This window comes from Pteropus vampyrus, unplaced genomic scaffold (genome assembly GCF_000151845.1).
Source record: "Pteropus vampyrus isolate Shadow unplaced genomic scaffold, Pvam_2.0 Scaffold197, whole genome shotgun sequence".
Taxonomy (NCBI): domain Eukaryota; kingdom Metazoa; phylum Chordata; class Mammalia; order Chiroptera; family Pteropodidae; genus Pteropus; species Pteropus vampyrus.
The window spans coordinates 1,357,789-1,371,000 of NW_011888978.1; the positions used below are offsets into that span (position 1 = coordinate 1,357,789).

Consider the following 13,212-nt stretch of genomic DNA (forward strand, 5'->3'; position numbering starts at 1 on the left):
TTTGTTCTTAAGGGTGGATATTAGTATCTTTTATTTGTTTTAAAAAATGAATTACAAAATACATTTGGTAAGGGGTTTAAAGTGCATAAATCTTAAGCTCCATGACTTTTTTAGTTTTATCTGTACGAGTATCACTCAATCAACATGGAGAATAAACTTTTATAAAAAATGTAATATTTTGCAAACATCTACTTATACCAGTTTTTAAAAATAGCCAAGTTATTTTAGTGAGTGATGAAAAGTATGTCTGTGCCATATTTAATCCTTTAGGCCTTTATGTTCTTTTTTCAATGTTATGAACAATATAGGTCTCCTGGCTACATTTATGTTTGCATTGTCTCATTCTGTAAATCTCTTCAAATGAAATTTCTGGATCCTCCTATGAGGCTTTTAATACCTCCTGTCTTACTCTCTCCATAAAAGTAGTAGCTTATAAACATTTGCAATGTAAGGAAGCCTGGTTGACCTGCACCAAGCCTGAGTGTTAACTATTTTCTAACTTTCTTAGAGGTGAAAATGATAGAGCTGTTTAAATTTATATTTTAAATACTAATGAATATTTTTATGCAATTCGAGTTTTGTTTTTAAATCTTCTATCTGATACACAAGTGTTTCCTTTCTGTGGAGAAATGTCATATTTCCACATGGTCAGACATGAAGACCTTCCCTTCATGTTCAGATCTTTAGCATCATTGTTAGGCTTTCTGTTACATTATGATCACAAAAATATTCATCCACATTTTCTTCTAGTACTTTAGTTTCATGTTATGTGCAAAGTTTTATTTTCCAAGTGGTAAGCCCTTGTTCCAAGTTATTGAATAATTCATCTTCTCTTCACAGATGTGAAATGTACTTTTATTGTATTCTGAATTCTTAATATACAAATGTTTTTCTGAACCATTTGTGTTGGCAGGATTTTAATTTGTTCCATTAACTCTTTCCCCTGTTAGAATAGAACACCCGTGAGAGGAGAGAGTTTATCTGTTTTGTTTGCAGCTGTGTTCACTCCCACCCACAGGATTGATGCCTGGTACACAGGAGGTGTCAACAGTATATCTGGTGAATGCATGATTCTGCCCTTCATGCTTCACCATCATAGTTTCATAACAGTTGGTGAGCAAGTTTTTGCTCATCTCTAGTCCCTTTCAAAAATTTCCTGGCTGTTATACAACACAATTAACTTTAAAAAACCATCTTTTCTGTAATTAACTTTAAAATATTACTTTGGTATAACTTGAGAATGTGTTAAGTTTATAAGTTCATTTCAAAGAAGTGAGAATTTAGAATGTTATTGTGACATCCTATCCAGGAATATGGTATGTCTCTCTGTTCATCTTTCTTTACATATCTAAATAAACTTACTAAAATAAACTTCATAAATAATAAAAATCAGAGTTTCTTCATGTTGATACTGTACCCTTCTTATTTGGTTTATCCATAGGAATTTGTTTTTTGTTGTTGCTGTAGTTGCTTTTCTCATGGCTTCTTTCCTTCTCTCAGCTCTGCCTCTTCTTCCTGCCCACCCCCGGGAAGAACTCCACAGGAAGGAAGGAGCAGGCAATGGCTGCTGGGCCTCTCCCATTGAGAGCTCAGGTGAGCTCATTTTCCACTCATTTTTCAATCTCAAACTCGTCGCTCACTCTGTACGCTGATATTATGTGTGGGTTTCACTGAAGAGGACAGGGCTCTTGAGATCTCTGAATATTGGCTATTTTCCACAAAGCTCCCCTCAGTGTCCCTCAACTCTGTTCTCAGTGGCCACTTCCTCATTCAGCTCCTGGTGCTGTTCAAGGGTCAGAAAAGGAAAAACAATCATGTGGAGATGGTCCTGGTGCTTACAGGGCTGTGGACTCTAGGGCAGCAGAAAAGGTCACATCTCTACAAGATGCTGTTATGAGGACTGCATGTGAGTCTGATAATAATAACAGGTAGGATAGGTGCCCAGAGTGTCAGTGTTCCAAGACCTGGAGAAGGGGAAGATCAGCGGGGCAGCCAGGGGAAGCAGGGCTGAGTAGGGATTACGGGAGGGGATGCTGAAATGGATTCAAGGTGTCCCCAAGTTAAAACCCCAACTTTACCATTTAAGAGCTGCGTTGCCTTGGCCAAGTGACTGGACCTCCCTGAAGCATCAGTCCCTCAGGCTGATGACAGAAATAACAAGAGGAACTGAGCGTTTGCCACATCCTTGACACTAAGAATTTCACATGGCTTATTTCATTTAATAATACCTACTTCATAGGTTTGTTGGAAAGTGCAAATGACATGGTGTAAGTAAAACTTGCCCAGCATTGTTCTTGGGAGGTTGAAGGCATGATGCCAGCCAAGAGCTTGGGATGTAGAGTTTAGTAGCATTGACTGGTAGTGAGAGGGAATCAGATACAAAGTGTGGGATCAGGTGCCAGGAAGGAGGAGTTTATGTTTGGTGAGGTGGCAGGCATTGGGGTGGAGGAGGAGTTGGAAGAATTTGGGGGGTTGGCATGAGCAGAGTTTTTCTAGGAAGAAGCAGTGGCCATCAGCTAGAGGACATCACGAAGCGAAAATACTGAATGAGGAATCTAGGGTTTTTTTGGCCCCAATTGCTTTAAAATGGAACCTGCTAGTTTTTACTAGAAGCTGGAATTGGTCCTTCTCTGGAGAAGGAAATAGATATCAGGGAGACTTGGTGCAGGAGACCTCAAGTTATGTTTTGCCTTACATTTTTCTTTGTCGGGTTAGGCTTACTTAACCTTGTCTGCAGTCCCGAAGGGCTCGTGGTGTGTTCTCTATTCATTAGATCATGTGTTAGGCTTCTCTTAAATATGTCACTTGTTTGTTTATCAAAGGTGCCAGTTTTAAGGAGGCTTCATGAAGACAAGAATTAACTGTTGGCGATTTCTTTGTGTACTACTTTCTCTCCTCGATATTGTCAAGCTCAGTTATAAAAGGCAGCATAAGTCACAAGAATAGTTATTAGAGGAAGGGAGTTTCTAGAAGAGGGGAAGGTATAAAGGGGAGAAGTTATAAGATTTTGATTGATGGAGGTTGTGGTTTGGCTGTCAGTGACCTTGATTTTATTTTATTTAGTGAAAAAAGTGTTAAGTTGTAAAATCAGCTTTTTTAAAAATAACCCACTTTGTTTATAATTTATTGAGTTTTGGCAAATTTATGCACCAACATAACCACCACCCCGGCAAAGCTATAGGACATTTTCATCACCAGAAGTTGTCCTCATCCTCTTTCGTCCATGTTCCCCATCCCCAGCAACCACTTATTTAATTTCTGCATATTTCAGTATATGTAGCCTAAAAACCAAACCCTGTTCTACATAACCAAAATACAGTTATCAAAATGATGAAACTTACATCGATACTGTACCAAATTACAAATCTTAGTCATATTTTGCCACAATTGTCCTTTATCTGGACAGGATCTAATCCATATCACAACTGACATTTAGCTGTCATGTCTCCTGAGTCTCCCCTAGTCTGGAACAGTTTCGCAGCTTTGTCGTTGATGATGTTTTGAAGAGTATGGTGATTGATTTGGGACACGTCAGTGCAGCGTTAGAGCTGTTTCTTTTTTTCATCTTTCCTCTTATTTTCATCTTTCCTGTGTTGGCCAGTGATGTGACTATGACTTGTATTTGCCTCTAAATTTTATCTTCTTTTTCTGCATATAAATATTGGGCATATAGTTATCAAAAACATTTAAGGCTATAAGATATACTCCCTGGTCTCAAATCCTCAAAAATAAGTATGAATGTACATTCTTCTAGCCTTTTTAAATACCTTTCTTACATCTTTTACCCACTTTTATATTGGGTTGTTTATATATAAAAGAAGCCTTTTATATAATGTGGATATTAATCCTTTGCCATAAATTGCCAGTATTGTTTCCTGTCATTTTCCTTTTCAGTTTGTGTATAACATCTGCTACAAATACGTTTTGAAGTTTTATTCAGTTAACTTTTCCTTTGTTTGGTTTTGGAATCATGCTGTGAGTTTCTTTCTGTACCCTAAGATTATATATAAATATTTTTCTACATTTTCTACTACTTTTGTCCTTTTAAATTTACATCCTAGCTGTCTGGAATTTCTGGTGTATAATGTGAGGTTGGAATTTAACTTTCTTCTACATAGTGTCTTGAGGCGTTTCATCGCCCATCCATTCATTGAACAGATATTTAGCACCTGCCTACCATGTGCTAAAGTGTGTTCTGGATGCTTGGGAGACAGCAGAGAATGAGACAGGTAAGGTCTCTCTCTTCTCCATCTTATCTTCTGGAACAGGGGAGGGAGGACAGCAGTGTAGAGGAAATGTTACTGAAGGCACTGCTGAGTGCTGCGATGGCCACATGGCAGTGGGGCAGGGGGTAGCGTGGTTCGCCAGGTGGAGCCGGAGTGGCACCCATTTCTGCTGTAGTGTCACTATACTGTTTGTTGTTCAGAATTTATTTTGTTATTTCATAAAGCAAATACTCCCTTTGGTTTTCTTTTCAAAATTTTGGTAACTGTACTGTTTTTATACATTTATCCTTATAGTTGAATTTTATTAACTATCAAGTTTTATTGACTTTATCAAGTTCCAACAGTAACAATTAGAAAGAAAACCATGCAATTCTGATTTGAAGTCTGTTAAATCTGTATCAATTTGAGGAATACCGCCCTCTCTACCATTTTTATTCTTCCTGTGAGTAAGAAAGTTACCCTTCATTTTATTCAGATTTCATTATGGCTTTTGTTAACTTTGATCATGAGAATCTTGCATTTTCCTATTAGGTGTATTCTGTGGTTTTATTTATTTATTTTTATTGCAGTTGTGATTGTGATTTAACCATGATTGTGATTTTATAAAAAAACAAAAATCGGATTACTAAGAATTCTATCTGAAGATATTTTGCTGCTGTGGTGTCTTAAACTTCATCATGATCTTATCTTTATAAATTATACTTTCATCATTTAAAATATTCCTATTTATTTCATTGGCTATCTCACCTTTTCAAAGAATAACAGTATCAAAAGACCTGTATTTTAGGTTTAAGAAAACCCCTCCATGAATGAGATAACTCATGCGGCTGCTTTTTCCCAGCAGCCTGAGTTACCTGTGCTCACTCTGGTGCTGGGGAGAAAAAAGCCTGTTCTCAGTGGGAAGGGGAGAAAAATGGCTTAAGGGATTAATAACAAATACATTTTACAATGATATCCTTAAGTTTTACCTTAAGTTTTACCTTAGCCTTTTAAAATGCTATTCTGTACTGATAACACTCAGTGCCTCACAAGCTCGCAGCCAGCACAGGGATCCACAGCACATCCCGTAATAAGAGACAAACTTGAGGCTCGCACAAGGGCTCTATATGGAAGGGGATGAGAATCCATGGGGACCAGCATGTGGCCCGTTCGATCCTGAATTTGGACTTTTAATTTTGCCCAATATACTATCAAGGCAATTTGTTCGGAAAAAAAAAAAACACAGATTAATTTTTGGAAGGAGAACGTCATATTTCTGATCTGTATCTTCTTTCATAAAGAAGGGGTTTATGTTTTATTTCCACATACATTTTACCCAGTCTGATGTTTCTCTGCTCTTCTCCCTGCTTTCTTCTCATTTGCAATTGCCTGCTATATCTTTTCTCTATCCTGTTTTTTAAACTTTGGTTTATGTTTTAGATACATTTCTTATTTGTGCCACATAACTGGATTTTAAACCAATTTTAGAGTTTTTGTCTTTTAATAAAGTTAACCCGTTTATGTTAATTGTTATACATATATTATGTCTTTTTCTGGTTATTTAATGATCTATGGTTATTATGCTTTCTTGTTCCATTTTCTTAACAACAAAAAGCTTAGGCTGTAATAAAAAATAAAAGGCATTTATTTGAGCAAAGGAGGGATTGCAATCCAGGGCACACATTCAGGGAGCAATCTAGACTATGCATTGAAGGGAACCAAGAAAGGGAGGGTGGGTTTATGAAGGGCAAAACCAGAGGAGCCGTTCTCATTAAGGTCCTCCGTGTAGATGAGCGATCCCCAACCCTTTTTGGCACCAGGGACCAGTGCTCTTATGAGAATCTGATGCCTGATGATCTGAGGTGGAGCTGAGGCAGTGATGCTGGTGCTAGGGAGCGGCTGAAATACAGATGAAGCTTTAATTGCTCGCCCACTGCTTACCTCCTGTTATGTGGCCCGGTTCCTAACAGGCCACAGATGGTACCGGTCTGTGCATGACCCAGGGGTTGGGGACCCCTGATGTAGGTAAATGATGTCGGCTGGGTCAGTTGGGATTGGTTAGGCCCATTACGTAAATGGAGTGTGCTGGTTGTGGAAATAGGTCAGTTCCTTTCAAGGTGAAGAATACAGATCTGGTCACCATGATGAGGCCACATGTTCCTGCAGCAATCATGGATCCAGGATGTGTGTGGTCGGCCTTGTGCTGAGTGTAGCAGCAGCTCAGCAACTTAACCACAGCTCCAAGAACAGACATGAGCCGTGCACAGGCCCCTCAGTGGCCTCCAACTCCATTTTAAGTTACTCTTAGCAGTGCTTATTCCATTTTATTTTCTTCTTATCACTTTCATCTCCTTTTTTTGCATTTGTTAAACTAATGATTTTTCTTGGTTCCTTTTTTCCTTTCATAAAATGGAAATTCTGCTATGTATTTATATCCTACTAGTAGCTACCTTTACTTTTCTTGATAATTGTGATTTTTAACAAGTTTTTGTTATTTTGATATATTGCTTAGATAAATATTAGTAGCAAATAATGAGGTAGAAAGTAAGAATGAAGTTCGTGCCTCAATATTGACACTTTTCTGGCATTTATAGCCAGTAGGATGTAAAATAGACTAATTCTCTCTCCTCTGCCTATTTACATATTACTGTATTCTCTGTCTCTAAATGAAAATCTTTTCCATTACTTTATTTCTATTACCTATTCCTTACTTCTTTCCATAATCCTATTTCTCATCTTTTTCACAAAAAGTTTGAAGTAGCTCCATCTAGCTGCTTCTGATCCCTCCCATTTATTCTTTTATCCACTGCAAGATGACTTCTCCCTTCCTCACTGCTGAAATTTGCTAATTTTCGAATCAGTAGCTCTCTTTTCAGTCCTCATTCTCTTGACCCACACCAGCTTCTGAGAGTGCTCACCATTCCCTTGTCTTTGAAACTCTCTTTCCCAGTCTGTCAGCCCCAAATCTCCGTGCCCCCAACCCCAGCCATCTTGCGCTCACCCTCCTGCTTGCCAGGATGCTGGTGTCCTCTTCTTGGCCTTCTTCTAACAGCATTGGGACTTGGGTGGTTCAAATCCCAGCTGTGTGGTCTTGGAGAGGTTATTTAACCTTTTGGAGCCTCAGATTCCTCATCTATAAAATGATGACTTTAGAGCTCTCAGTCCAGCAGGTTGTCACATGGATTAAATGGGGTGAGGAGTGTGACTTTCCTTTTAGGGCAGAACTCAGTACAAACATGAATTGTCATTTATGGTGACCACCACTCAGTTAGTGCTCGCTCCTAGTATTAGTCAGGGTTCTCCAGAGAAACAGAACCAGCTGCATATGTGTGGATAGATAGGAGAGATTGTGAGGGATAGGCTCATGCAATTATGGAGGCTGAGCAGCTCCCATGATCTGCCACCTGCAGGCCCAGGAAAGCCAGTGCAGTAGGTCACTGCAAGCCCAGGGCCTGAGATCCGGGGACTGATAGGGTCTGTCCTGGTCCATGTCTGAAGGCACCAGAACCAGGACCAGCGACGTCTGAGGGCAGGAGAATGTGGCTGTTCCAGCTCAGGCAGAGAGCGTGTTCACCCTTCCCCTGCTTTTGTCCTGTTTGGGCCCTCAGCAGGTGGCATGGTGCCCAGCTCACTGGGGAGGGTGATCTCTTTTACTCAGTCTACCCATTCAAATGGCACTCCCCTGCAGAAACACCCACAAATAACACTTTACTCCAGCTGGGCTCACTTAGCCTAGTCAAGTGGACATAAAATTAACCATCACACTGGTTAAATAGACATTATGTTTCTTGTGTTTTACTTCCTAGTCTAAGGGCTACAGAACAAGGCGGAAGTGGCTCTATAAGTCTCAAATGCCATTCACAGCAAGCTGGATGTTTTATTGGTTCCCTCACAGACCAGCCACGTTTTAGATTTGTCTCGTTTGCACGTGCTTTTCCCCTGGTAACGGGATTCCCACTGGATGGTAAGGCCTGCAGCTCTGTGTGCTGCCTTGGCAGCTTTGAGCCTCATGGGGCCCCCAATTCCTAGCGTGAGTTCCCCTGCTCCCCAGACATGCCCCTGTCCAGAGGGAAAGGTCCTACCCAGCTGGTTCCCCACCAGTTCACCTTTTTAGTCCTCAAGCTGACATATTTTATCTCCCTCCGAACCCATGGAATTATTCAGACAGGCCAATCCTGTCTTCCGGTGGTAACCAAGAACCACTGCACCCTCTTGTCATCGCAGAGCCTGCCTCCCACAGCTCCTGCAGGTTCAGGTTTCCCGGGCTCTTAGGGGTATGTGACCAATAACTGCCGTCAGGCTCTGCCACGCAGTGCCTGTGTCATGTGTCCTGTCATCTTGTGCTGTTCAGTGCGGGCCCCCTCCCTCACCAGCGGTCAGAGCAGCCTTCCGTGCTGTACTCATCCCTCCCTTGCATCGACACTCCTTGTCCTTATATGCCAGAGTACTTTCTGTTATCTCTGTCTCTTATTAGCTTGTGATAATATCCATTTTTGTTGCAGCTGTTTAGTTTCTTTTGGAGGATGACACATTTTTCTCACAGATCTCTTTATCCTGTTCCTCTAATGCTGCTTGTTTGTTCATGTCCCTCACAGGATTTTATTGGCATAATCCTTTGTTGAGCAGGAATTTATAGTTTCAGGAGTCAGAGACATTCAAGGATGTGTCTGGATTTCACTTGCAAACCGTGGATTCATCTAGACGCTGTTCCCAGGAAGTTGTACGGGGACACGATGCTGGAGAACTACAGGACTTGGTTTTGCTGGGTAAGGACTTCTCCTTGTCACTCATCTTTCCCCACCTTCTGACATCTTGTACAGCCTCCAAAGTTATGAACTTGGATTTGAAATCCTGATACTATCAGGCGTTGTTTTAGGGTAGTTGCTGGGTGTCCTCTCTGTGCAGGTGAAAGGTTTTTCTGTAGAGAACTGAAAAATGGGAAACTTCAGAAGCCACATTTGTTTGTTTCAGAAGCCCAGAGGGGATGTTATGGATAAGGACCTGTGTGGGAAGTGGCTTTTAACACTCAGTTCAGAACCCAAATTTAGTGTCTTTCCCCCTGAGCAGGCATCAGCTTTCCAAACCAAATGTGATTTCTCAGTGGGAACGAGAAGAACTGAGCCAGGTGACAAAAGAGCTTCCAGGGTGCATCTCTCTAGGTGAAGTATCAGACTGCAAAGACTTGCTACATGAGTGCGTCACCTTGGAAAGAAATCACTTCAGAGATCCCTGGGTCCCTTGGAGGGATCTGCCTGTTGATGTGTGTTTTCCTCTGCATCACTGATGCCACCCACTTGTCCTTCTTAGGTCTCACCTGCGTCCTTACCTTGGTCACACGTTATGTGGGTTAAACGAGTCACTACATTTGTATCACTCATTGACTGCCTGGAATGTACTGAACATTCAGTAAATGTTAGTTCCCCTTCTGTCTTCATCTGAACTCCGAATCCATGTTTCTCTCTCTCGCTCTTCTTCATTCTCCTTACTCATGAGTCTTTCTTCTCAGCCATAACCTATATCCATAACTTCCTGTCACTTTTTCATTTAAACATTTGTCAGCTGTTTTAAGGGAAGCTAACATTTCTCTTCCTCTATATTGTATAGGTGTTGTATATGGCCTTCATTTAAAAACAAATGAAACTGACTTTGGCCTTGTTATTGATATTAGTAACCTTATATTTTATATATTTCTTTCTTTTCTCGCTCCTAAATTTTTCGTCTGCACCAACCACCTGTTCAATCCCATTCTCCTTTAAACATTCAGCACTCCTTAATCTTTATTATCTGTGATATTATTCCCTCTCACAACTGAAATTGTTCTTTTAGATATTATTACTGACTTCTCTTTGAAAAAAATGTATTTTACACCCTTACATCTTCTCTACTCAGTATGAAAGTGTTGATCACATTTTTAAAATTATGATAGGCAAGTAATTTTTGATCTCTGCATAGTGTACAGCTATCTAAATACAATGCAATAAGAGGTCAGTAAAATCACATTGATAGGAAAAAAGTAGTCTAATGAATATCACTGCTGGTTTCCAGTAAGCTTTCTAAAAAAACAGGATTCTAGAAGAATCACTGGGTCAAAGGATACACACATTTGTATACCTGTTGCTACATATTGAACAACTTTGGCTATTATGTTTTTTAATGCTAATTATATATAAAATGATCCCTTAGAGATTTAATTGCCTTTGTTACAGACTTTTGTTGATTTGATTGCTATTTGTATTTATTTTTATGTAAATAACTTATTTATTCAACAGATGTTTTTGAGCACTAGGCCCTGTTCCTAGCACTGGAAATACAGCAAGCAAAATAGGCAGTTTCCTCTTGGAGTTTATAGTTTAGTGAGGGAGACAGTAAATTAATAAAGAAAGAAGACAGACAGGAACAGGAAAGGAAGGATGAAGGGAGGGAATGAGTATTCAGTGCAGGGGTCCCCAACCCCCGGGCTGCAGACCGGTACTAGTCTGTGGCCTGTTAGGAACTGGACCACACAGCAGGAGGTGAGCAGCAGGTGAGCGAGCAAAACTTCATCTGTATTTGCAGCCTCTCCCCAGTGCTAGCATCACCACCTCAGCTCCCCCTCAGATCAACAGGCATTAGATTCTCATAGGAGTGCCGGTACCTAGTGCCAAAAAGAATGTGGACTGCTGCAATAGAATCACAATGCTATATGGAAAACAAAGCAGTGCCCGGGAACTAGGAGAGCTGACAGTGTTGTTTTATAGGGGCTGTAGGGTGGGCCTTACCTCTGAGATGACTGTTGAGTGGCTTCTCAATGTGAAGGGCCCTGTAGGGGACACTGGACACAGGGAACAGCAGAGCAAAGACCTGCAGGGGTCGCGTGGCATTGTTTGAAGGGGAGAATGTGAGGAGATGTGAAGATTTTCTTAAACTTTGTCTTTCAGTCCTTCCTTGAAAAAATTTATTTCAGCTGCCATATATTTTTTCTATGAGCCTTCTCATTCTCTGCGTGTTCCTTTTTTAATAGCTATTTTAATGTATGCATGAACTTCTCTTGTCTGTATGAGGATATTTAAATTATTTTGTGTTTTTTGGAGGGGTCTGTGTATGCTGCATTTTCCCCCTTGGTCCCCAGATTATCTTAGTGGGTTTATAGATCCCTTTTTCATTATCCCACTGTCATTCTGATGGGTTTTCTGGAAGCAGCAGAGGCAAACACGTGTATTCTTGATACTGTGTTTTCCTCTCCCACTTTTCTACTTGTCTTCAGACTTTTCCATCAGGCTGCATCCTAAAGATTCTTTACTTGTTCTTGACTGCATTTCACACTCTGTTTTCCTTGTCTCTTTGAATGTCTGTCTAGCCACTAGTGTGTGGGCTCATGGAGTTGTCACGATTGAGCTTACTTTTCTTTGTGTTTCCTGCCTAGCACATTGCCTGCTAGAGGAGCTGTTTAATATATGTTTATTTAGTGAATATTGACATCAAGTAGCATTTTTAGAGATCAGATGAAAATACTGATTTGAGCATTGTAATCATGTGTGACGTTCATATCAATCTGTATTGTTATCAGGAAGAGTGAAGGATATCAGGGGAAACAGCAAGGATGGAACCCTAAAGGACAAGAACAATGGGAGCCAAAGAAGTTCTAGCACAGGTGACAGGAAGAGGGGTCAGGGGGGGGGGAGAGAATTTAGGGGAGCTGGGCCGCAGGGAGAGGGAGAAGCGGAGGGCAAGTGCAGCAGGGCAAAGTAAGAGGTAAAGAGTGGCCTTTGACCTGGGGAGGGCACTTTGGTGCTGAGGAAAAAGCGCTGGGCCAGAAGAGTTAACAGAAAAGACAGACTATTGTTTCAACCAGGTTAACTCCAAAGGGAAATAAAGGGCAAGAGCTGAAAGAAGTCTGAGGTAGTGCACCTCCGATTTATCTCTTAGCAAGAAAGAGACCTGAGAGTATGTACAGGACAGAGTATCTGCTAAAAGGAGAAACAAAAGGCCGAGGAGAGTGGGGGGAGAGCATGGAACCAGAAAACATGGTAATGTGTGAACTCCACATCTGTTCTTTCCAGATTTCCTTCCATGTTGCTGCCAGATTGAGCTACTGTTTAGTCTTATTGTCCTGTCCAAAATCAAGACAAAGCATTTCTTGAGTGTTGTACTCAGCAGTTCCCCATTCACCATCTGATGTGCTCATCATATCAGTCCCGCAGGGTACGTATCGTTAGCAGCTGTCACAGTGAGAGAAATGGACTCAGAGAGGTGAAGTCACATGCCAGAATTGGAACACATGTTTTGTTTGTTTTTATCTGAGTTAACTGCTAATCGTAAAAAAATCATGACTTTCTTTCTTCGCCTTGCTTTGACTTCTTGTTTCCTAATGTGTATAGTAAAAATAGAACTACTACATCCTGGCCTAATATACTTTTCTTTTTTCCAACTTTTAAAAATTAAGTTTATTGGGGTAACATTGATTAATACAATTATATAATTTTCAGGTGTACATTGTAATTGGATATCTGTATATTCTATTGTGTGTTTACCACCCTAAGTCCAATTTCCTTCAGCTACCATATATTTGATCCTCTTTACCCACTTCACCCTCCCCCTACCCCTCTATATTTGACTCCCTTTACCCCGTCTACCTCCCCCCTCCTTCTCCACCCCCTACCCTCTGGTAACTACTAATCTATAGTCCATGTCCATGAGTCTCTGTTTGTTTGTCCTGCTCATTTGTTGTTTTCAGGTTTATATCCCACATGTAAGTGATATCATGTGATTTTCAACTTTTTCTGTCTGGCTTATTTCACTTACCATGATTATTTTGAGTTCCATCCATGTTGTTTTAAATGGCAGTATTTCATCTCTTCTTATGGCTGAGTAATATTCCATTGTATATATGTGCCACAGCTTCTTTAGCCAATCATCTGTCATAGGACACTTTTGTTGCTTCCATGTCCTGGCCACCGTGAATAAACATCGGTGTGAAAATATCTTTTTCGATATGGGTTTTCAAGTCTTTGGGGTAAATACCCAGTGG

The 13,212-nt window shown here is 40.6% G+C and overlaps 1 protein-coding gene across 1 annotated transcript in view; it reads left to right on the plus strand.

Moving 5' to 3' along the window:
- The first annotated feature begins 24 nt into the window (after positions 1–24).
- Positions 25–13,212, plus strand: part of ZFP2 (ZFP2 zinc finger protein) — a 50,850-nt gene continuing 37,662 nt past the window's right edge. Inside the window, 2 exon segments of the mRNA XM_011371949.2 lie at positions 25–1,113; positions 1,501–1,593. Coding sequence (XP_011370251.2) covers positions 1,068–1,113; positions 1,501–1,593 — 139 coding nt within the window. The 5' untranslated portion in view covers positions 25–1,067.